General features: G+C 40.3%; 3 protein-coding genes across 5 annotated transcripts; 2 read left to right on the top strand and 1 right to left on the bottom strand.

The window, feature by feature from the left end:
* The first annotated feature begins 1,038 nt into the window (after positions 1–1,038).
* LOC131666211 (uncharacterized) lies at positions 1,039–1,812 on the top strand. The gene is made up of 2 exons (XM_058938657.1): positions 1,039–1,124; positions 1,215–1,812. The coding sequence occupies exons 1-2, from the start codon at positions 1,113–1,115 to the stop codon at positions 1,506–1,508; spliced, it is 306 nt and encodes a 101-aa protein (XP_058794640.1). The 5' UTR covers positions 1,039–1,112; the 3' UTR covers positions 1,509–1,812.
* Positions 1,813–5,994: 4,182 nt separating this feature from the next.
* On the top strand, positions 5,995–9,761 carry LOC131666191 (ATP-dependent RNA helicase DDX42). The gene is made up of 10 exons (XM_058938625.1): positions 5,995–6,094; positions 6,386–6,629; positions 6,698–6,964; positions 7,043–7,583; positions 7,692–7,920; positions 7,992–8,266; positions 8,338–8,488; positions 8,566–8,897; positions 8,974–9,120; positions 9,185–9,761. Exons 2-10 carry the CDS (start codon positions 6,412–6,414, stop codon positions 9,401–9,403), a joined length of 2,379 nt encoding a protein of 792 aa, XP_058794608.1. The 5' UTR covers positions 5,995–6,094; positions 6,386–6,411; the 3' UTR covers positions 9,404–9,761.
* Positions 9,762–9,874: 113 nt separating this feature from the next.
* On the bottom strand, positions 9,875–23,343 carry LOC131666174 (uncharacterized). 3 transcript variants are annotated; one of them, XM_058938587.1, is made up of 10 exons: positions 23,035–23,343; positions 19,071–19,283; positions 18,057–18,195; positions 14,708–14,834; positions 14,389–14,437; positions 14,018–14,197; positions 13,488–13,952; positions 12,977–13,406; positions 12,746–12,902; positions 9,875–12,671 (listed from the first exon to the last, which is right to left on the bottom strand). In XM_058938587.1, exons 1-10 carry the CDS (start codon positions 23,331–23,333, stop codon positions 11,653–11,655), a joined length of 3,078 nt encoding a protein of 1,025 aa, XP_058794570.1. In that variant the 5' UTR covers positions 23,334–23,343; the 3' UTR covers positions 9,875–11,652. The 3 variants fall into 3 exon arrangements, with proteins under 3 accessions (XP_058794570.1, XP_058794572.1, XP_058794573.1); XM_058938589.1 differs by having other exon boundaries at positions 9,875–12,665; XM_058938590.1 differs by lacking the exon at positions 23,035–23,343 and adding an exon at positions 22,239–22,357.
* Between the last annotated feature and the right edge of the window lie 323 nt (positions 23,344–23,666).

Raw genomic sequence — 23,666 nt, 5'->3', positions numbered from 1 at the left:
AGAGCGAAGGTTAAAGAAGCAAGCCCAGCATGCTGTGCTAACCAATTTCTTTGTAATTGCTCGAGAAGTCTGACGAAAAGAAAATAACATCCTGTTGTACGGAATACAAGGACTGCGCATGAAAATATCGAGTGAACTACAGGCGTGTCGCGGATGTGACCCCAAGATCCGTGATCGTTTTTAGTAGCCAAACGCATATGCATGTGACTGAGTATGCGATGAAAAAGACTCGGTGCGTTATTCTTTTGTGCCTTAGCTCGACGGATTTCGGCATTCCAATTCAAGGTATTCCACTTGTCACCTACTTTTTCTACTAATCACTCACTGCTCCCTGCGTCGTCGGCGTTTCGAGATTTCGGATTAGCGGTTTCTCATAAATACATTTTTAGCCTTTGATTACGTTGAATGTTAAGAATATCAGTACTTGATCTAGTTTGTTATTTTTGTTTTATCAATATAGAATGTCATAACTTTCATTATGCTCTTTAATTTTCATTAAAATATATATTTCAGTTCCTTTAAAGATAAATCATTTTGAATCATTTATAAACTACTAAAGATTTACTTTGCTTTTATTAAAAATAAAATAACACGCGAACCCTTTAATATGCTACGCTTGTTGCGTTTTTCCACATAAGTTTCCCGTTTGAAGTAAAAATAGAAAGAGAGAAAAAATTAATTTAAAAATCACCTATTTTAACTTATTATTTTACTTGATTAGATTAATATAAAAAGAGCGCGTAAAAATTGAAAGACCCGATGAAATATAAAAAGCACTGCCTATTAGCCTTGAGCTTTGATATTATGTATCCAAACGTGACCGCGTAGATCGTTACGTCAATGAAAAATAATAGAAAGAATACGTAAGATAGGGACGAGAGTAAATACGAATGTAGGCTGTAGCGTAGTAGAGGCGCAGGCGTGGAGCCACGTAAACGGTAAAAGAGAACGTTGGCTTCTCTGCAACATCACGGAAGTCTGAAGCGCGTGAAGGTCTTTAAGGTCTTTCTTGCATGGGCAATGGATTTCATATATAAACGTGCAGGATCTCTCGTTCGGGCATCAGTCTCAGTTTGTCTACACTGCCAGACACAATCCCCTCACAAACCAACATGTTCAAGCTCGTGAGTACACCAAGGAATTCGTTGGATTTTTATTCTATCCAAATAAGTACGACTAATTAGTCGACATTAAATTATTCATTATCATCGTAGGTTGTTTTGTTCGCCGTGATCGCTGTTGCCGCCGCCAAGCCCGGTTTCCTGGCTGCAGTTCCGGCTGTTGAGACGCGCACCGCTGTGATCGGTGAAACTACCGTGGAATCCCACGGCAACGCCGTGGTTCATGCTGCTGCTCCAGTCACCACCAGCATCAGCAGCCCAGCCCTCATTGAGTCCAGAGCCATCCTCCCCGCTGTTGCTCCAGTTGTCCACTCAGCGCCTTTCATCACCTACCCTGCTCCAGCTCCTGTCTTTGCCTCTTATCGATACGGACCTCAGTACTTTTAAATCTGTCGATTCCTCTAACTTTACTCATACTTTATTATCATTTTCACTGTTTTGATATTTAATGCATGCGTGTCGTGTTTTATCGAAATCCATTTGTTTGTCAGTGCCTGCTTAAATTTTCGTACAGCTGAAACTTTCTCATTATTGATGTCGATCGATACAACGTATGTACCGTCCATCCCATTGTCATTTTGAGTGCGCCATTACTTCTGCTTACCCATGGACATCACTTGAATCGAAGAGTTGCAAGAAGACCATTGTTACACGACAATATTTCTTGTCGTAACAGCTCATGCAATAATGACTGAACTGAATCGTTTGAAAAATAAAATGAATTATACCACCTTAATTTTTTTGTAATTTTTAATATATCACAGTAAAATTAAACATTCCTCTTTAAAAATTTTTAATTTATCGACTACGATAATTGAATGTTTTAAATATTCAATATTTTTTACGCTTTGCTGGTCAAATTTATAATAATTAACTGTTTTATAACGTAATTCTGTCGCAAATCATACATTATGACTGCAAATTAAATCAATATTATCTTACAAGTACAAAGTTCGTACATTTTTGGGATTACTAGTAACTTACGCTAAATCAACATTAAACTTTAAGAAATACAATTTTTCATATTATTCATGAAAATAAAAAGTATAATGTATAAAGTTAAAAGAGTAGTGTTTTCGAGAAAAGCTCGCAACAAAAAAATTTCTTTTAACAAAGTTTATTTTTTTCTATATTAGACATTACAAAGTCAAAATTAGAGGACTATGACATTGAAAAAATATACATATAAACATTAAAATAGATTTACATTATGTTAGTTGGAGCTTTTGGTTTATTTCATGTGCTTGAGTGAATTTTTATTTTATTTTATTCACGGAACTGTGTATTTTACATGTTAGTTAAATTATTCGTATGGATTATCTGTTGAAATGCATTAATATTCTATTTTATCACTATTTAATATTCTATCTTTCAATATTTTTTGTTTGCTCGTCTGTAGTCACGACTCGTCCTCTCTTTGGTTTTGAGAGCTTAAGGCTTTTTTGTTTCGCTCACGACGTGTCAAAAAACAGTATACGCAATACCTGCGCGAGTTCATTCCCTCACTCGCCGATTGTCAAATTTGCCTCGTTCGTGAATCACCTGTTTCGCGCACTAATTGCGTAATATACTATTTACGTATGAATAGCTATTTAAAAAATTAGTTAAACTATTATGTATAAAAATTAGCGCAAATCAAAAATCATATCTCGTTGTATTGTGATTGACTATTTTTTGCGTTGTATATAAATCTAATAAGAAACTATTTCTTTCCTGTAATTATAAAAGTTGACAAAAAAAGTGATGAAATGAAATATAGTTTGAATTGAGTCTTGAATAATGCTAGAACTCTTGTCTCTATAATCTATCTGATTTTTTAAATCTGATTATGCACGAACACGGAAATGAATAGAAAAAAATGTGTGAAGTAGTGGCGAAGTCAGACATGAGATCGTCTGATTGATATCGCTTAAGAGTCACGATCAAATCAGAGTGAGGCAAATTTTTGAAGAGGTGGCTTGCAAAAAGTAAAGAAAAAAACCTTTGTTTATAGGTAAAGACGTCATGCAAATCTCGGGCATGAATCAATGATTTATAAAGAATCGGTTAGCTGTACAAATATCCAGAATCTGTCAGTAGAGCCACAGTCAACTTATCTACTCTACAAGACGTATAATCTCCACACCAATCAAAATAATTAAGCTTATAGGTATAACGAAAAATCAACAAAATTTTTTACATTTATTCATCAAATGATGATTAAGAAAAAAAAATTGATTAATTGCAGGCTGTCCTGTTTACCGTTGTGGCTATTCCCGCTGCCAAACCCGGCTTCTTGACTTCTGCTCCGCTAAATGCATATACTACTGGCTTAGTATCACCAGTCTTTTACTCAGCACCCAGCATTTATTCTGCTACACCGGTCTCGAGTGCTTCAGTATCTGTAGTTTACAGCATCTACTCGGCCGAAGCAGTTTTTCACTCGGTTTACCAGTCTTATCTATCTTATTAACCCATTAACGCTCACAGGACGGTTTTTCGAGACCTGAGTTTGAACTATTCTCATGTCATGAATTCTCGTGGAAAAAATTCAGGAACCATTGTTTCTTATGTTTTCGAGTGTCCTCTTTCCAATGATGCTGGTTAAAATTGTCGCTGAAAAACTTTTACGGTCCAAAAATCAAAAATAAATAAAAAAAACATGATTTTCTGATTTAATTTTTTTTTTAAATCGACTTTTCGTTCCCTAAGCATTTTTTTTAATGCCTAAAACCCTTATAGATCGCGGCCTCGAGGTTTTAACTACAAGTTACTATGGTTCTCCGGATATGAAAATTTTTCGTATAAACAAAATGGCGGCCGAAGTGAAAATATTTATCTAAAACTTTACAAATTTTTTTCTCGAATACTATAGATTTTCATGAAAATTTTTAAAGAACAAAAATGTCTTAGAATTAGTTATAAAATACTCTCAAATTTTTTCAGAATCATCCGAGAAAATTTTGGGATTTCGGAAGTCTCTGAATTGAAAATTTAAAAATTATGTCGGAAAATTTTGAAATAATTTGAGAGCGTTCTTTGTTTGTTTTTAAGACATTTCTATTCTCAGAAAAACTTTCGTAAAGTGCATGGTTTTTGGTAAACAAAATATTTGTTTAGCAAACTTTAACATTTTTTTTCTCGAAAAGTATACTCTTTAGGAACATTTTTCTGAGAATAGAAATGTCTTAAAAACAAACAAAGAACGCTCTCAAATTATTTCAAAATTTTCCGACATAATTTTTAAATTTTCAATTCAGAGACTTTTCCGAAATCCCAAAATTTTCTCGGATGATTCTGAAAAAATTTGAGAGTATTTTATAACTAATTCTAAGACATTTTTGTTCTTTAAAAATTTTCATGAAAATCTATAGTATTCGAGAAAAAAATTTGTAAAGTTTTAGATAAATATTTTCACTTCGGCCGCCATTTTGTTTATACGAAAAATTTTCATATCCGGAGAACCATAGTAACTTGTAGTTAAAACCTCGAGGCCGCGATCTATAAGGGTTTTAGGCATTAAAAAAAATGCTTAGGGAACGAAAAGTCGATTTAAAAAAAAAATTAAATCAGAAAATCATGTTTTTTTTATTTATTTTTGATTTTTGGACCGTAAAAGTTTTTCAGCGACAATTTTAACCAGCATCATTGGAAAGAGGACACTCGAAAACATAAGAAACAATGGTTCCTGAATTTTTTCCACGAGAATTCATGACATGAGAATAGTTCAAACTCAGGTCTCGAAAAACCGTCCTGTGAGCGTTAATGGGTTAATTTAAAAATTTAACGAACCTACGTATCACGCATTTTCTTTTCCATTACAATTTTGTATTTCTATCGCAAATCTATTGCAAAGATTAAGAGACTATGGAACTATCAAACTTACTTTTCGTGTTGATTTTGATATTTCGAGCTTTAATGTTTTTCTCATAGACTCTAAAAAAAAAGAAAAAAAAAAGCTATCATTGGCAGCGCATCTATAATTTAATTTAATTTGTAACAGTAAAATTGAGCGCTACCTTCATCTGAACTTTTTATTACATTGCCATTACATCAATTAATTCATTTTTCAAAGAGCATAACAATATTCACACGAGCCAAAATGAATGTTATTGATTTAAAATTAAAAAATTCTGCTGGGCTGTTCATATGCAGATACCATAACTAAAAAATTAATAATTTTTATATATTACTGTGTTTATAGAACTGCTCTAATTATCTATTCCAACCGTTGATGCAATCTTATAACAATTTGAAATCGAGCTTCTATAATAATAAATATAAATGCAACAATATCGCGTGGGGGCTGCACTTTAAAATTTTTACTAACGAATTCTCACGTACACTGTTTGTAACCCTATTGTTACCACAAATGTGAAAGTAATTTTTATCCAAAAATTTTATGAAAAATTACGTCTAGATTTAATATAATTACAAAAATTGTCTGTTCATTAAAAATGGCAAGTAGCACGATGAGTCAAAAATGAAAAGAAATAAAAGGACAAAATTAATATTATAACATTTTTCAGAGTATACCAAGTTCTACGAAATAATCTGTTATACTTTAAAATTTCTTTACTGTTTTATCTATAATTGTCTATTTTGATATTATGCATTTATTCAACACGAACTCGTTGTATAGCATTGAAAACAGCTTACTATTTTCTCCACTTTTTTTAATAAAATGATATTATAATACTACAACTTTGTTTTATTTATGTTTTGTAAAACTTTTTCCGGGATAGACGATCAAAAAAATATATTCATAGGGTTGAAGTTTTTATTAATGATCACGGCTTACATATATATAATTGTAACATTGGCAGTCGATGGTACTGTAGATTTCTATAAAACGTGATATGATAAAATCAATCCAGGATAATTCGGCTAGGCTGTTCGGCAGTGTTTTGCTGGTGTTCGATGTTTGAAGTATATGGCTGTGAAGTGCGTTTTATCTCAATTTATCTTTTATGGGATGAATTAATATTTTTCTGGTAAATGCTCCGATTGTATGAATACTGAATCTGAAAATATCCTGTTATAGTATTCTATAATTTTAACAAGTTTTCAACTTACTCAAAATCTAACCTAAAAATTTTGTGTTCTCTTGATGTATTTTTTAATTATATTTGGTTTAGTTTCACTAATAACACTTTATTTATCTACTATAAGTATTCAAATATTTTATACAGTAATTTTTTTCAATTTTTTATATTAAATATTCTTAACAACAAAGATTTTTATTTCCAATTTTAGTAATCAAAAATATATAATATTATTTTCAGATAGTAAAATTACTTGAAGTTACAAAATGAGCTATCATAGAAATAACTCTGGTAATAAGCAGAAAGGCTTTGGCTTTGCTGGCTTCCAAATGTCAGGACGTAAACGCCAAGGGGCAGCTATACCTCCTCCACCATCAAACTCTGGTTTTAGCAAGCAAGGATATCATACAATGAATGCAATCACAGAAAATGCATTATCAGCAAATTGGAATGCACCGAAAAAACGCAGCAAAACTGAAGAAGAGTAAGTATTTTTAATTTGTAACAGAAATTTGGTAGGAGCAGATATTTGGAATAAATTATTATTTGCAGATATTTTGATGAAGATGATGAGGCTGTATCATCATCTACATTAGAATATATTCCAGCTCCTGGTTCACCAACTTATGAAGAACACATGAAGAAGAATACAAAGAAACATGACAGTGACAGTGAAGAAGATCCTCTTGATGCATTTATGGCTGGAATAGATGCTGAAATTAAAAAAAATACAAGTAAAGTTCCTGATTCAGAAGAACGTAAAGACAAAGGAGTAAGAGCAGATATTGATGTAGAAGATGACGAAGAGAGTTATTATAGGCATGTTTAATGTTTTGACAAATTTTCCATTTTCATTTTTTCTACAATTTTTTAAAACCAAATCAATTGAATCAATAGGTATATGGAAGAAAATCCTAATGCAGGTTTACATCAAGATGATTCAGACCAGGAAATTGAATATGATGAAGATGGAAATCCATTACCACCATCTAAAAAGAAAGAAATAGATCCTCTACCACCCATCGACCACAATTTAATATCATATGAACCATTTGAGAAGAATTTTTACATTGCTCATGAAGAAATAGGAAGCTTAGATAAACAACAAGTTGGAGATTTGAGGAAAACATTAGGAATTAAAGTAACAGGAGCTGATCCACCAAATCCAGTTTGTAGTTTTGGTCACTTTGGATTCGATGACTTGTTAATGAAAGCCATACGAAAGCATGAGTATACTCAACCAACGCCAATTCAAGCACAAGCTATCCCAGCAGCCTTGAGTGGAAGAGATTTAATTGGTATTGCTAAGACTGGAAGTGGTAAAACAGCTGCATTTGTGTGGCCAATGCTTATACATATAATGGACCAAAAAGAATTAGAACCTGGTGAGGGGCCAATTGGACTCATTCTAGCACCTACTAGAGAGTTGTCGCAACAGGTAAAATCATTTATCCATAATAAATAATAATAAAACTAAAAAAAATTCAAAACTAAAAAAAAGAATTCTGTTGCTGTACCATCGTTAATTAAAGACGTTGTTTTTCAGATATATCAAGAAGCCAAAAAATTTGGAAAAGTATATAATATTCGAGTTTGTTGCTGTTATGGTGGTGGCAGCAAATGGGAACAAAGTAAAGCTTTAGAAGGTGGAGCAGAAATTGTCGTTGCTACTCCTGGACGAATGATTGATTTAATTAAAATGAAGGCAACAAATTTGACTAGAGTAACGTTTTTAGTGCTTGACGAAGCTGACCGAATGTTCGACATGGGTTTTGGTATGTAATTTATTCAAAACTAAATAATTATTTACATTATATAATTTTTCACTTGTAATATTACTTTGTAGAGCCTCAGGTTAAATCCATATGTAATCATGTGAGACCAGATAGGGTAACACTACTATTCAGTGCTACGTTTAAAAAGAGAATTGAGAAACTCGCCAGAGACGCATTAACTGATCCTATTAGGATAGTGCAAGGAGACGTAGGTGAAGCTAATACAGATGTAACTCAACATGTCATTGTGTTTCATAACAATCCTACAGGCAAATGGATATGGTTAAATCAAAATATTGTTGAATATCTGAGTTCTGGTAGCTTATTAATATTTGTTACTAAAAAGGTAAATAAAGTACTTTCATATAAAAAAATAATTCTAAATTTAAAAAGCCTAACTGTCTGATTTTGCAACAGTTAAATGCTGAAGAATTAGCAAATAACTTGAAACTCAAAGAATACGATGTTTTGTTACTTCACGGAGATATGGATCAAATTGAGAGAAATAAAGTTATTACTGCATTTAAGAAAAAAGAAGTTAGCATTTTAGTGGCAACCGACGTCGCGGGTAAGTATTTCTATTTTTTCGGCGAACCCTAATTTTTATTGTATGTCAAAAAGTGACTGTTTAATAATCGGTTATAGCTCGAGGTTTGGATATACCACACATCAGGACAGTTATTAACTACGATGTAGCTCGTGATATTGATACTCATACACATAGAATTGGTAGAACAGGTCGAGCCGGTGAAAAAGGCACGGCTTACACTTTAGTTTCAGAAAAAGATAAAGAGTTTGCCGGACACCTTGTTAGAAATCTCGAAGGTGCTAATCAAGAAGTACCTCAAAGTCTTATGGACTTAGCTCTACAAAGTAATTGGTTTAGAAAGTCAAGATTCAAGGGTGGCAAAGGTAAGCAGCTGAATGTCGGTGGTGCTGGCTTTGGTTTCCGTGCTAAGAATTCTTCGTCCATTCAGGTACGACTGTGACTATTTTTATACTTAATAATTAAGTGCGTTTTTATTTTTGTTTTAAAATTTTTATTCCGTACAGGATAATTCTGACTCTTCATCATCAGGACAGCAATCTTTTCAACCAAAAGATATTAGCGAAGTAGTTAAAAAATTAGAAAGAGCAGGACCTGGTAGCGATAGACTGGCAGCTATGAAAGCTGCATTTAAAAGCCAGTACAATACACAGGTGATTATTAAAATAATAGAATCGGTACTCTAGCCATTACTAACAATAATCTTATCGTTTTTAGTTTCGGCCTTCTTCCGACCACACGTGGGAACAAACCACTACACCAGCCTCGGTCATCATGCCGCCCCCTCCTCCACCTCCCCCTGGTGGTTTGCCTCCTCCTCACCCTGGTTTACAATCACCACCTTCAACGAATAATGACCAGTCAAACAATCAGTTGACAGCTTCAGACAAAGATAAAACGGAGAGGAAGAGAAACAGAAAAAGTCGATGGGAATAAATATAATTTGTTGATGATTTGTATGATAATTGAAAATTTGATAGCAGTTAGAAATTAATCACTTATTACGTTTGCAAATAGTTTGATTTAAGTAAACATTTACTCATAATTTCATGATTTATTTATTGCATGCATTTGCGTATGGTTATCGATACGTTATACAGTATCAGATAATAGAAGATGCAAGAATCTTACATCAGATGCGCTTTTTACTTGACTATATATATATTTAACGTTAGTGATTAATAAAAAAAAATTGATATCAAATTTTCAAAAACACTTTTTGTGTACATGTAATATTTTTTTTCTCGATTTATACATCGCGTGAGATGTAACGATTGAAATATCTTTTTTTTTATCTTAGAAAATACAATTAGATTGAAAAATCAAATACTCATTTTTTAAGTTACCTTCAAAAAGAAATAGAGTTATTTAATCAAAGAAACTTTATTTAATGCATACATTCTTACATGAACTTATTTAATATAATGTATAAGTTGATACATTTTTCTCAGTTAAAAAATAGCATTCAAAATAAAAAATAACATTCAAAAAATAGATCTCGTCACAAAATGTCGACGTCAGACAGTTCGAAAGCAGCATCCAGTAAACAAGTGCTCAAGAATAAATGCATGATTATATCCTGTTACACCATCAAGCCTTAAAAAGCGCGACTTTATTTAAAATTCTCATTTTAAAAATGGTAATCATACGCAGGTGATAAAATTAATAAACACGCACAGCATCTGCGCGATTATGGTGAAATAGTGTATAAAATCAAGAGAACGAGAACAGAAAACAACGTAGTTAACTAGAAATCTAAAGAGAGATCCAGCCGGCAATTGTACGAGATGTACATGGATATGAGTTAATCTGCGAATCCTTGGGCATCCATTTAGGGCACCGCTGCAATCGAGAATCGCCTTGTCTGCTTTGTACAAATGAGCAAGAGAGAGAGAGAGAGAGAGCGACGAATCCACGGAGTTCTTTATTATTTTTTATGTTCTTAAAACTCTCATTGTTGTCTAATACATGGGCAAATGCTATTCGTCTCGTAAACAATATTCTATATCTTACACTATTTCGCATACAAAATTATGTATACATATATAATATAGGTTTAGATAACTGGTTGATTATTTTTAATGTAGTAATGAAATACAAATAAATAATTGTATATTTTTGTTCCAAGTTTTTATGGGATAGCATTTGTTTATCACCAAAATTTGTCGTGGAATGTGAAGTGTTTAGTTCAATTTTCTTTGTTTTTTTTAGTTTGATTTTTGTTTTATTACGATAATTACACTAAAGCTATTATCTATAAGGATTAGAAATTTCAGTTCTGATTCGATATGGCTTTCTCAATGATATTTACCGAGCAAACATTGTTAAGTACTGTTTTTTAAGCTACTTCGACTTAGTTAGTTGTAAGTTTGAAAATGAAAATGGCAATGCGATCATTTATTGTGCAAAAATCAGTAGTAACAGTAATTTTCGGTCAGACTATTTCGAGAAAAAAAACGTTAATAATAGATAAAAAACAAACAAAGAAGCAATTTGATAAAAAAAAAAACCAGTGAAGGAGAGTCACGCGACAACTAAAAGATGAATCGATGAAAATGCAATTTCCGCGATGGAAAAACACTTCCTGTCCCGCCATAAAGAAGAAGAAAACAAAACGCGCAAGCAAAGTCTCCAACGATCAGAGAGCTGCGCGCTCGGGCAATTAGAGTCGCAGCGTTCTTGGTTCTAATGACGAGAGCTCGAGCACGTGCGGGCCGTTTTTAGGGTGCCCGCACCGCGTCGAGTATGATTCACTTCGCGTTGCAATGATTCACATATCATTTATATGGGCAAAGCACTACTGGCCCTGATAACAGCTAAAACATGAGTGAATTTACCCGCTGTTTATTATTTTTTTATATTTTGTATGATATCTTCATTCGTTTTCTCTGTAAAATATCCGTCTCGTAATTAGGAAGTGTCGTCATCGCCACGATTGTTTCACATACGTGGGCGCGAGTGTGAAAGCTCAAGGTTTTTCGCTTCTAATATAGACGTTTCGAAAAGAATTATTTGTAACACTGCGTGACTTCAGTGGCACTTAGTTGAGTAGATCATTTTTGTAAAATGCAAAACTCACCGACCTGAAGTGATCAAGTGGTATTTTGAGTTGAACGGTGCTACAACCAATTGCACGACACTTGATATCGTAATATACCATGCGATAACATCTACGCCGGTACGCACTAATCGTGTTGAGTAGTGCTGCTGACTTTCCGGAGCCTCGGCAATTGTTTCTCGATAGTGGTCTTGTTCGAAAATTTCTCCATTGCCCTGACGTACGAGCCGGTGCACAATTTATCCTTGGTTATGCTGTGCAAGCGTGTTTTGGGATCGGATCTCGTCGGACTTTTAGCTAGGCGTTTGTCGGAGAAGACGGAAATCTTCGAAGCGAGTCCTTTGTCGGCGACGATCATTTTCGACAGGTTGGTACGTTCGCGCAGCTTCTCCAGATTTGTTTTTGGCGCGCGCTCGAACGAGTCGGTTTTGCGAAGGATGTCACGGAGATTCACTCCGCTGTCGATCGATGCTGGTGACAACGGTGGCTCTTCGATTTCAGCTTTTTTCTCATTGATCTTAGCAGCTTCGACGCACAGTTTGTATTTCTCATCGATGTTCGTGTCGATCGGTGGCCCCTTCGATTCCTCCTCTTCTGATGCTTTCGGTTGCTCTTCTTCAGGCTCGGCGTCTTCTTCGTTTCCAGAATCATTGAAAAAGTCTTTACCGAGTAAACCCTCGTTTTTTTCGTTCTGCTTACGCAGCTCTTCCCAGTTCTTTCTTGGCTTGTAACTAGTTTTTCTTCGTACCAATGGCTTTTTCTCGCTAATATCAATATCTGGAATAAACAATCTTAGAGCTTTAGGCCCAATGGGGAAATTGGTCGAGTCATCCGCTATTCTCTTCTCCGTCATGATTGCCTCGAGACTGCTACGCGAAGCCACCTCTTGGTGCATATTAAATGCGGATACCAATTGGGCCACGGTAAATTTAGGTTCTTCGATTTGCGATTCCAGTGATTCGCGGCCATGGCACTCGGATCCTGTCGAACTTGGCTGCTTCAAACTTAGGCTTCGAGAAGTGTTGGCATCTTCTGAATCGTCGGTCATAGTGTCAGATTCCATGGATTGCAGAGAGTCAAAATTCGTTTCGGAAACCGTGAGGGACGACGGCCCGGTGCTTTTCATCTCGTGTGGTAGTTCTGTGCCTTCAGATACGTGTTGGTGATCGATAACGAAAAGAAATGACTTGTCGTCAGCTACGTATTGTAAGAGTGCTTACCATCGTGAGTTAGTAGAACGCGTGCATCGTCGACAGCGTCCACATCCATTGACTGCGGCTTTTCTTCACCTATGTTCTTTTCATCGGATGCCGTTGTTATCATTGTCACGACCGTCGGAGTCGTTATAATCGCGCCTGGCTCATCCCTATCTTCTTTCTATAAGTATCGACATCGGTTTATTATAACTATTACAACGAGCTAAAACTTCTTGAATAAAAATCGCAACTCACCTTTCTCGGCGCAACTTCTTTCTCGCTCGTTTTCTCATCCTGATCATCAGCTAGTGGCCGCTGTGTACTCGAAACGGTATCCTCGGAATCTTTGTCGACAAGAGGATGCGATGATGCAGAAGCAAGAGATCCAATGCTGGAACCGTGGCCGAACGGCCTGGAGAAGGGTAGAACGTCCTCGGTCTTGGAGCGTTGCTTTTGTTTGAGCAGATCACGCTGTTTATGTTTCTGCAAGCTCTCGAGGCTGCGATAGATGTCGAGCATCCCTTGGGATTTGGACAGGGACTTGAGGCCATAGAGCTTCTCTCGCGAGACATTGAAGTAGCAGCTGTGAAGGAGAGGACTGGCGTTCATCGATCGGCGATCGTCGTTGGAGCCATGCAGCAGCGGCAGACATGCTTGAGATCTCGATTGGGTTTGACCGAGGCTCCTACGTTAAAAGTGGTGCTGTTCAATAAAGGAAAAGCCGTACGCGCGTCCACCGAGTGGAGCGTCCAACACGCGTACTCACTTGATTTTCGAAAGCACACTGATGCGATTCAATCCCTGAGCCATGCTAGCCCTGAGCGATTTCCTGTCCTGCGCTTGGCTCAGCAACCCTTGAGTCTGCTCCTTGTTCAACAGGCAGCTCTGGCTCATAGCTAAGCTGCTCTTCGAAGACGACAGCGAGTCGGCCAAGCTGGTCCGCGACGAGGACATATCCTGCCCGCTCTCGTAGTCGTCACTGTACATGCTGACACTTCTGTTCAGGCACATCTCGCTGCCACCCCATTGCTGCTGTCCTTGCTGCTGTTGAAGCTGATTGGCCGCGGTTTGCCCGAGTAGAGCAGCTTTGCGTAGGTTCTCGCGACTGACGACTCGCTCGAGAAGCACTTCGCGAGACTTGGACAGATATTTGCGCAGATGGGCCGACGCTTGAGTCGGCGCTTGGCGAAGCCACTCGTGGCGCAGGCATTGTTTCGCCGTCATGCGTGCACTGTCGAAAAAGCGAGCGTCGCGTTCAGTGCGAGCGTGCGACAGCAAGTCGAGTTATGCGTGTACCTTGGGTCAAGCACGAGGAGTCGAGCGACGAAATCCTTTGCCGCGGCCGATATGTCTTCGAACAGCTCTTCGGGAAAGTCTGCTTGGCCGAGAATGATGTTTTTGAAGGTCTCTTGGTCGGTCTCGCCGCCGAAAGGCGAGAATCCGGTGAGTAGAACGTAAGTCGTTACGCCGAGGGACCTGCGTTTCAAGTTCAGTTTTACCGACACACGCCAGGATGCGAAAATATAAGAAGATGCAGCCAGCGAGATATAGATGAGGTTGTTACGAAAGGCATAGCACATTTGGCGAAAGATATGTATTCATAAAGCAGCTGAATCATGCAAGCACAGCTGATCTCAATAAAAAAAACAATGACGAGATAATAATACCACATGTCCGCGGCGAGTGTGATCGGCTCGTAATGGAGAATCTCCGGAGCTGCAAACAAAAGAAAACTATGCATATGTGTATACTCATCCGATACTGCGATGAAGTAAAAATAGGATCCCACGCGTAGCGCTAGTACAATTATTCGAGGCGCGCGGATCCCATCATCTCTTCTCCCCGAAATCCGCGTCTATTTAGAATTCAACGCGGAATAAATTTGGCGTGGTAAAAATCGCGTCTTCATTACGATTCGATGCGCGTTCACAAGAGGCGCTCGCGCAAAAACGAGTTCGTCGACATCGTGCCAAATACGCAACTTACCGACGTAGTCGGGTGTGCCCAGAATCTCCCGGACCTCCGTGCCCTCGAGGACAACCCTTGAAATCTCGAAGTCACACAGCTTCACGTTACAGTCGGGGAAGCTGCCCATCATCACTAAATTCTGCGGCTGAAAAACAAATTAAAAGCAAATTAAAAGCAAATTACACACGTGTGATCGCATCGTTCGGATCGACAGCCGGAGCACCGTAATCGAAGGGCTACGGCAACGAAGAAAGAATTCGAGCCGTAGAAGGAGGCGCGAGTTGAATGTCAGCGTGGGGCAACAACATTCAATAAATCAAACGATATATTGCAAAGTGACGCTTTCGACTTTGGTTCACCTTGCTGCTGTCGGCGCGAAATCGATTAAAGAAATGTGAAAGTTCGCTGTGCCCGGAAACACGCGGATTAATCAAAAAGGATCCTTACGCATAAGGCTCATTTTAATTTTAAACGGCTGTCTTTTTTATACTTTCTGTCAGAAGTGCTTTTTGTCGTAATTATTTCTTTGCTGCGACAGAATTTTTCACCTTCGCATTTTTTCCCGTACCAAAAGCTGAGCACCTCCCGGGATAATTAATGTAATTGCTTTGAACTTCAGCGTTGCTTTTTTAATGGTGAACGTCCGATGGCAATACTCCGCGAAAACAAGCGAGTGTCGAAAAGTCTTTAAAAGTTGCTTTGTCGGTAAGTTGCCACTTTTTTTTTTTTTTATAATGTCATTCGGTAAGATAAAACAACAAAATTCTACGGAATCCTAACTTATTTCGTCACATTAAAGAGAAAAATAATTGAATAATCGAGGACCTCCTACAAAAGTAGCCCAGACCTTTGAAGTATATAGTCGAAAGGAAACATCTCACCTCATTCTCATTCCTCAAGTTTCTTTCCGTAATAGCCAAATCATGAAAAAGAAACCCTAGCAAAAAGGCAACATCTAATTATACATGCAAATGCTATCCCATAGCTAAAGTGCGAAGAACAACAAACAGCTATACGTTGCCGAAAAAAGAAGAGAGTCCTTCGGAGAGCCGAAAGTGACGCGTGAGAAAACACGAGTGAGTATCACCTTGACGGTCGCCGCTACGCCGTTCATCCATATGGTAACCACATTCGCCCACTCTTTGAAAAAAAAAATTCACCGGTGAGAGAGAATCGGACAATGAGTAATGGACTGCTCTTGTGAAATAAATCTCGGAGCCGTTTTGCGCCGACACTCATTGTTGTCATGCTGCGCTCATTATTGAGGGAGCGAAATTGCCGGTAATGTCGCTCTGAATAGACTGCTTTGTATGCGTGTGTGCGTGCGTCTGCGCGCGCGTGTGTGTGTGCACGCGCGCGAGCCGTTGATGTTAATTCTCTTTGATCTCGTTGAGAGTCGCTGACTTTGATGATTTATTTGAACGATGCACTTGTGATTCAGAGCGAGCTCGACCTGCGTTGCGACAGTACATGAAATATTGCTCTTTTTTTCGCGAGTTTTCACATCGGGCTTCATCAGTTAACTTTACGAAAACTGATTGGGTTTACAACGTTCAAATTAGAAAGACGCACGGTAGATTAAAAGTAGAAAATATCTAGGGATAGAAATAATCTGTAGCTAGAATCACAACTTCATTCGAGAAAATAACGAAAAATGACGTTTTCCAGGAACAACGCAATAATCAAGTGCACCCGTTACCATATTAGTAGAGTCTTAGGGAAATATGAAGAAAACTGGCGCAGCCGCGCGAGTTATATATATCTATAAGTGTAATGACCATTCAAGTTGCGCTTTAATGCGCTCGCGCACGCACCGATTGACACACACGTGCATTGCCCATAAAAACTCAGCGCCGATCGAGATTAACAGCTGCGAAATGATATCTCCCTCTCTCGCTCTTGCGAATTACCACACACCAATGCTAACGTATATTATATTTCGGTAATTTAGATGCGATGAAAGCCCGCATGCGTTTATGGAGTGGTTAGTGGTGCTTTTACTCGGCATTTTATTGAAAATTTTACTCGTAACGTGAGAAGGATATTGAATTTCTTTGCTTGCGTGTAAATTCTCGTTGTTAATACTTTCGCATATAACAAGACTCGCATTTATCTTTTTTTCACTAATTTTGCATGGACATGGATTACACTGAGTATGTATGTCATGAACGGAAACATGATCGATGAAAGAAAGATTAATAGGGATTGTACATCAGCGCCAGACGCGATCTCATTCAATCTTCGTTAAAATTTGCCCGCGAACAAACGGAAAAAGGAGAGACTCGGTGAGAGGCAGCGTTGTATCGCCGAAAATTGCGCACACAATACGCACGAGCACTCGACTACGGCGGCAAGGAACAACGAACTCTGTCGTTCATTGAAGGTCTTCGGCCTTACAGCGAGCGCGAGCGGCGCGTCTCTAATCGCAAGGTCGTTGACGTGAAGTTCCATTGCCCCGCAGCGGCGACGGCGGCCGCGACGTACGCATCGCATCGCGATCTCACAGGAAAAGAGGCAGGTTGCAGTTCACGAGGCTTTGTATACGCCAGATATGCGCACATTGACCCACGCGCAATAACGCGCAATCACGCGCAATCACGCGCAATCACGCGCAATCGCGCGCAATCGCGCGCACAAGGATGACAAGTCGACCTCGGCTCGCGAGGTCGCGCATCGTATTTATAAGAAAGACAGTTGGCGAGTAAACGATAGCTCTCTTCCATTTCGGGCTTTAGGGCGGCTGTGCGTTAGACGCCAATGCGAATCGACTGGATACGCTTGTTAAGCCTTCTGTCCGCGGACTGCGGTGGAGATAATTGTGCTGCGCACTTCCTGCGACAGCTATCTCATCATCCAAACGCGATATCGCATAAAAATTCTCCATAGAGCCATCGGTCGTGTGTCGACGCGAACGAAACCGCACAAAGAAAGTTAATCTAAAATTAGCCCGAAGTAGGTACTGCAGATTCTAATTGCTGCTCTACGGCGAAAAGTCGTGATTCGCATAGCATAACTCAAGGCTCTCCTTGTTCACGCAGGCAAGACAAAGCGGCGCAAGCGCTCGCAGGTAAACACAGCGATCAGCCTGAAAAACTTGCGGCTGCTTTTTCGCTTAATGGTTATTACAGCATCCTTTTTTTGCTCTTCCGCGACGCACGAGCGTATAAATAAATTGGACGCGAGGGCGCGGGTCTCGGCACGACTTGCGCAAGCGTTTGCCGCGCGGGGCGACCTTGGCACAATGCGTTTTATGCGTGTGCCTGGCGCACGTATACGCGCGATCGTCCGCCCGCCGCGATCGAGCGTAGATCTCGCGGCGTTCGTCGAAGAAGAGGAGGCCGGTTGTCCATTTAAGGAGGGCACTCACCTTGATATCCAAATGGGCGATGTTTCGCTCGTGCAGGTAGGCCAGTCCTTCCACCAGCTGCCTCACAAAGTGGACCACGTCGCCTTCCAGTGGCACCAGGTCGCCGTCTATCAACGTCTGCAAATCGCCACCCGGTGCACTGGAACGCCGAGCGAACTGTTCGAGTGGATTTTCCACAACAGGCGCGACAGACCGATGCTTAGCGCCCAGTGATGAATATTGCCCCGCGACCCGTGAAATTCGATCGTAGCGCACGGCAACTAACCAACCGATCCGCATATCCGATAAGTGCACATCGCGAACAAGTATACCCAGTTCTCGCGTACGGAAACTCGATAATAATTTATTCGAAGAATAAGGCAAACTGGCGCGAGAAGTCGAGCCGCGTTTAAAACAAAGACTGCGTCGCCGGCTTTAGCGGCTTTAGCGGCTTTAGCGGCTTTAGCGGCTTTAGCGCGGCCTCTGAAAAAGGGAATTCACCTCCTCGTTTGCATTTCAAAGAAAACACTCGCTCTCGCACTGCGAAGTCGCGCGACAAATCGTTAAAGCTCGCCGTCCTCTCGAGCGCATATCGAGACTTTCCCGGCCTTGCCCAAAGTATATGTTCAATTCGATATTCGCTTAGCCGAGCTGAGAATTGGCGCGCAGCCAGAGGAACCGCGACCGGCATGAAATATTCAGTACGCGGGGCGACGTTCGAAACAAAAACAAGATGGATTCATCGGATGGTCGGCTGATTTCCTAGAAATAACGCCGAATCCCGGAATCGAGTGTGTACAGTTCCAAGTCGCGTCACGTCGCACTTAAAAATCGATTAGCAATGGGCCAGAAGAGTCTACGTCTTCATGAATAATTGATTGTCTCGGGAGTGAACGGGTCTTACCGATATAGAGCCAAAAGCTTCGATTACTTTTCGTTACGCGCAGTCGTTTATGACGAGTGATGCAACGCTTACCCTTCGCGCCGTCCGCCTCGCTCGACCATCACGATGATGCTCATCGCGCGCATACTTACAACTCCATGACCATAATGATCTCCTTTGGTGTCTCGTAGACGTCGTGTAGCCTGACAACTCGTGGCGATTGCGAGCATAACGACAAAAGTGCTATCTCGTGACGTAGCTCGGCACTGCAGTCAGCGTTGAAGCGGTTGCGTGACGAAAATTTCGCTGCGTATACGCTGCCGGTTATTCGGGATCGGCATTTGTATACGCGAGCCCACTGACCGCTATAACAATTACGAATCATTTCAACGTTTATTTTTCACCATCATCCTCCTTTGTTCCCGAGATCCGGTATTATGCATCTATCTCTAACGGGTCGCACGATCATTTTTCAAGTTGTTCGTGTACCCGCATTGTACAAAGCTTCATTGTCCAAGTCTCGACTTTTGATCCAAACGGTTCTCATTCCAATTATTCGTAATAGTTTAAATATCAAAATAGTTATCAGTCGCGCAATCAAAATATCGTGAGTTTCTCAAACTTTGCTGAGATTTTTTACTTATATCAATGTGAAGTTGTAAGTTGTAAATTGGCCGAGCGTTAAGTGACCTCCATCCGTCTTGTTAAATCAATTTTTAATTTTCGTACGCTCTCTTACGGTAATTTTTATAATGTTAAACCTTCTCCGCAGTGTCGAGTAATGTGAAACGTAATAATGCATAATTGTCGCCATTAATTATGAGCGCGACACACGGGCTTTTTAATCTGACGTCATGAGGCCACACTGCAGCGGATTCCGTTAAACCGCTCGAGCAACAAAGAACATTCATTAAAAGAAACGCGATGCATTCGAACAAACGTATGTGCAGGCCAAAAAACCACCACGAGGAAGCGATAAATATCCATTTACATTACGGAGATAGCGTCGAGCGCCGATATGTTCAGCGATATATATCACACCGCAAGTTTTCGTTAAAATTAATTATCACTATGGAGAAATGCCACTGAACATATCTATAAGTTGAATTGAGAAAAGACAAAGGCTTATTTCGCGTATCGCTATACTTCTTCTTTTTCTTTAAACACGCGAGCGTCTGCGGTTTGTACGGAAGGGACCCGTTGTCGTCCTCCAACACTGCTCGTAGAAGCAAACAAGAGAGAGGGATTCCGGGTTCGCGAGACGTGCAGAGTTGACACTCGGAAGTGCTGTCAAGCGTGCGACGCGTAAAACTACGTAGACAAAGGGGATGTCTGAAAAAGTACCTGCAGGTCGGAAAAAAAACGAACAAACTGACCATTTTCGATTCAACCGCGCGCGCGCTCGTTTTCTTTTAAAACCTTTTGCGTGTTTTTCCTGCCGTGCGAGCGGAAAATACGTCCTGCACTAACGACGTTTGAAGGAATTACTGTATTTTTTCAACTCGTGTTTCCTGCTGTGATTCAAACATTTTTCGACGTGCCCAATTTGGAGATGTGACTTGCGCAGTGGTAATTTTTGGAGTTGTAGATAAAACGAAAAAATTAAAATGACGATCGCAGCAAATTTTTTTTACAAACTAGATTTTTGAGGTAAAATAAGCTCTGAATAGCTGTGAATATATTATACCTCATTATTAATACTTCATCACTTCAAGATAAGTGGAATGTACAACGTCAGTTTCCAACGTTTGAACAATTACGCTGTGTCATGAATGTTTTATTCGCAATAAAGTATCGCGATATAATAAATTAGAATTCGAATAATAAATTTCGAAATGAAACCTTATAAAATTTGATTGCATTATTCAATCATAGTATGTTGTTTCGTCACATCGATTCAAACAAAAAAAAAACAGAATCGTAAAACGCTTTCACGCGCTGCCGACGAAAGGAAAAAACACTCGGCCAAGCGAAACAAGTTTGATCGAAAAAATATTTCACTAATTGTTAGTGTACCCTTGTAATCGACCAGAAAAAACGGCCAGAAAGAAAATGTCGTTGAATACGAAGAAAGATCGTTCGCTAACAGTACATCAACATAACTCTGGCATAATAATCGCCTCGCAACGACAGTCGGCAAGCGCCACGCTGCAAATCTCATCCATTGTGCACATGCCCATACTCTCGGTGATTTTTTACGTAACGTCGCAGCGCAACCTCTAAAATATTCCTTTGCGACATATTGTCCTCTCGTATTCATGGATCTCTCTGGTTGTCTATTTTTAGAGGCAGGCTCCCTCTCTTTCTCTCTCTCTCTCTTTCTCTCTCTCTCGATCATTGTTAAAAAATCGATACGCCCTCGATCGAATCTTAGCGGTTTGATCCGTCGGCGTGTGCCTCTCCGGCACGAGGGGCCTCCCACTCGGAGTGCAAGGCCGGCGCCGGGCGCCTCGCAAGGCCGACTTTTTATATTGTACGTGTATAATTTTCATTCTCTCTCTCGCTCTCGTACACCACATGCTCTTCCTCTACAACGCATCCTTTGACCTGCGGTTTCTCGTTCGACGCGTCGTCAAGTGTGAAAAAAGAAAATCCGACGAGATGCGAGAAAACCAGCGAGCGATAATAACCAGAAGCGAAGTGGTATCGCGATTATTATTATGCAACAAGATCAGAAAGCCGACGAGGCGACGATTGAGCGTAGTGACATTTTATAAGCGAGACTTATACGACACACTTTCCGATGTGTCGCGCAAGAAAAATATGAGACAGCATTTTTCCTGATAGATCGCTTGATTTATGAGCTTTCTGACCGAAGGCGCATCGCGCGCGTCCATTCCGGTTATACGCTAGATGACTTGCCTTTTAACACGCGTGCTCTATCGCGCTATTCGCATACGTTTGCTTTACTTCGATAGCTTGTTTCTTTTTATCGCATTATATACAGCTATAATAACGTGCATGGCTTTGTGCCAGTTTTATTTTCTCAGATTAAGCGTCGGCTGTCGCCGTTATTTTTTTTCGCCCAAAAATTTTGCAATTTCTCGTTACTTTTATTTGCTAGTTTCCAACTCTAACTACAAATCATAACGAAAAATATCTCGTTGACAATTTCGCGAAAAAATTGCAGATACGCGTATCGAGCAAACCGCGTGCGTAAAGGATACGAGGAGGTAAAACAAGGCAACTCAACCTTATCAGTGGAATAAAGAAAAAAAAGTTGTAGCCCAGCTTCTCGACGGGACTGCTGCATCTCTTGATCTTGGCTATCGCGAAGGAAGGAAAGAAAGAAAGAGCAAAAAGACAGCCAGAAGACATACGTTCTTAACGGTCCATTAAAGACGGCGTCCGACTATCACCGCAGCCATTGAGCTGTCGGGGTGCTTCATTACTGCCGACTTAGCTTCCATTATTCCGCGCTACCGGATCTCTTTTCCCCTTCGACTTTGAAAACCTGACACACAACGGCGTCCGACTAAACTCGTCCCGTTTCCACTTGCGCCGATGTATAATTAATTGACGCGCTCGCGCACACACACAGTAAAGTCGGAAAACAAAATACACACATAGAAAGCCGATATATCCGCTAATTGTTGAAGCGGAGTACGGTCAGTGTTTCTCAACGATATTTCTTGCTAGCCTCAGAGCAGTTGGCTCGTAAAAACGTCTTAATTCAATGTTAATCGCGCGCGAGGTAAACTGACCAAATCCGATGTAGATCGAGAACCTAGATTCGTCATCGGACGTATGGGCCACGCGCGCACGCGCGCACTCGCGCACTCGCACACGTGTGTGCGTAAATAGAGCTAAGCGCCAAAATGAGAAATTATCTCTGTCTCGGCTCGCTGTGCCGTTTTCTCTTTGGCATCGTCACGATGGAAAGTCTTGAACCCGGCCGATCGTATACCCCGAACAATAAACAGTCGAAGAAAAAGTAGTCGCAACGCTTTGTCGCGCTTGCAAAACGCTCGCACTGGACCTCGCGTAAAGAGGAGAGAGAGAGAGAGAGAGAGAGAAAGAGAACTTGACATCTCCGTACATAAGAATACGCGTCGAAGGGTGTTGAAAGCCGTCGCATACGTTCGCAAAACGCGTCCACGTTAAGAGAGAACTCACCTTGCGAAGGGTTTCGGCTCGATGTCGTAGTGCTCGGTAATAGGGCCAGTTTTGACAACTCTGGCGAGTTGAGCCTCTTGCACGAGCACCAGTCCTTCCTTGACGTGTTGCTCGCTCCATTGAACACGGCATCTACCGCGGCAGCGATCGGATTGATTATTATAAGTGTTGGTGCTACTGCGTATGCCAGTCTGCTGTCTGGTTGGCTTGTTCTGCTTGGACGTCAAGTTGCGATGCCTCGGCCGTGGTGAAGTCTTGCTTGCCGACGACATGGTCGGCGCCTGGTGGTTGTAAATCATCCTGGTAGCATTCCCGAGCGCGCGCGTTAGCGCGAGACTCCAAACTGAACCGAGCGAGTCGCAGCAGCAGTGGAGCGAGCGAATCAACGTGTGTGTGTCCTTCTTGGTGCGTCGAGAACGTTTGGGGGACTTTTCGATCGCGATCGTTTTTTCCTCTCTCGCTCTCTCTCTCTCTCTCTCTCTCTCTCTCTCTCTCTCTCTCTCTCTCTCTTTCTCGGTGTCTCTCCGAGCCACAGAGCCGAGTAGGTGGAAGGCGAGCGAGCAGGGCCAAGCGAGGTGCAAGGTCGCCGCGGGACAGCAATTCGCTCTCTGCGCTTGTGCGCTGATCTAATG

This window comes from Phymastichus coffea, unplaced genomic scaffold (genome assembly GCF_024137745.1).
Source record: "Phymastichus coffea isolate CEN01 unplaced genomic scaffold, Cenicafe_Pcof_1.1 PCOF00057, whole genome shotgun sequence".
NCBI lineage: Eukaryota > Metazoa > Arthropoda > Insecta > Hymenoptera > Eulophidae > Phymastichus > Phymastichus coffea.
This window is presented reverse-complemented; position numbering and strand designations above follow the sequence as displayed.

What these genes read in the sequence shown, in the direction of transcription:
- LOC131666191 (XM_058938625.1), top strand. Translation starts at nt 6,412, where the DNA reads ATGAGCTATCATAGAAATAACTCTGGTAATAAGCAGAAAGGCTTTGGC. An exon ending in GACGAAGAGAGTTATTATAG is followed by an intron (nt 6,965 to 7,042) that starts GCATGTTTAATG and finishes TTGAATCAATAG; the next exon opens with GTATATGGAAGAAAATCCTA. An exon ending in AATGTTCGACATGGGTTTTG is followed by an intron (nt 7,921 to 7,991) that starts GTATGTAATTTA and finishes ATTACTTTGTAG; the next exon opens with AGCCTCAGGTTAAATCCATA.
- LOC131666174 (XM_058938587.1), bottom strand. Translation starts at nt 23,333, where the DNA reads ATGATTTACAACCACCAGGCGCCGACCATGTCGTCGGCAAGCAAGACT. An exon ending in GGGCACACCCGACTACGTCG is followed by an intron (nt 14,438 to 14,707) that starts GTAAGTTGCGTA and finishes TTTTGTTTGCAG; the next exon opens with CTCCGGAGATTCTCCATTAC. An exon ending in AAGAAGTTGCGCCGAGAAAG is followed by an intron (nt 12,903 to 12,976) that starts GTGAGTTGCGAT and finishes CGATACTTATAG; the next exon opens with AAAGAAGATAGGGATGAGCC.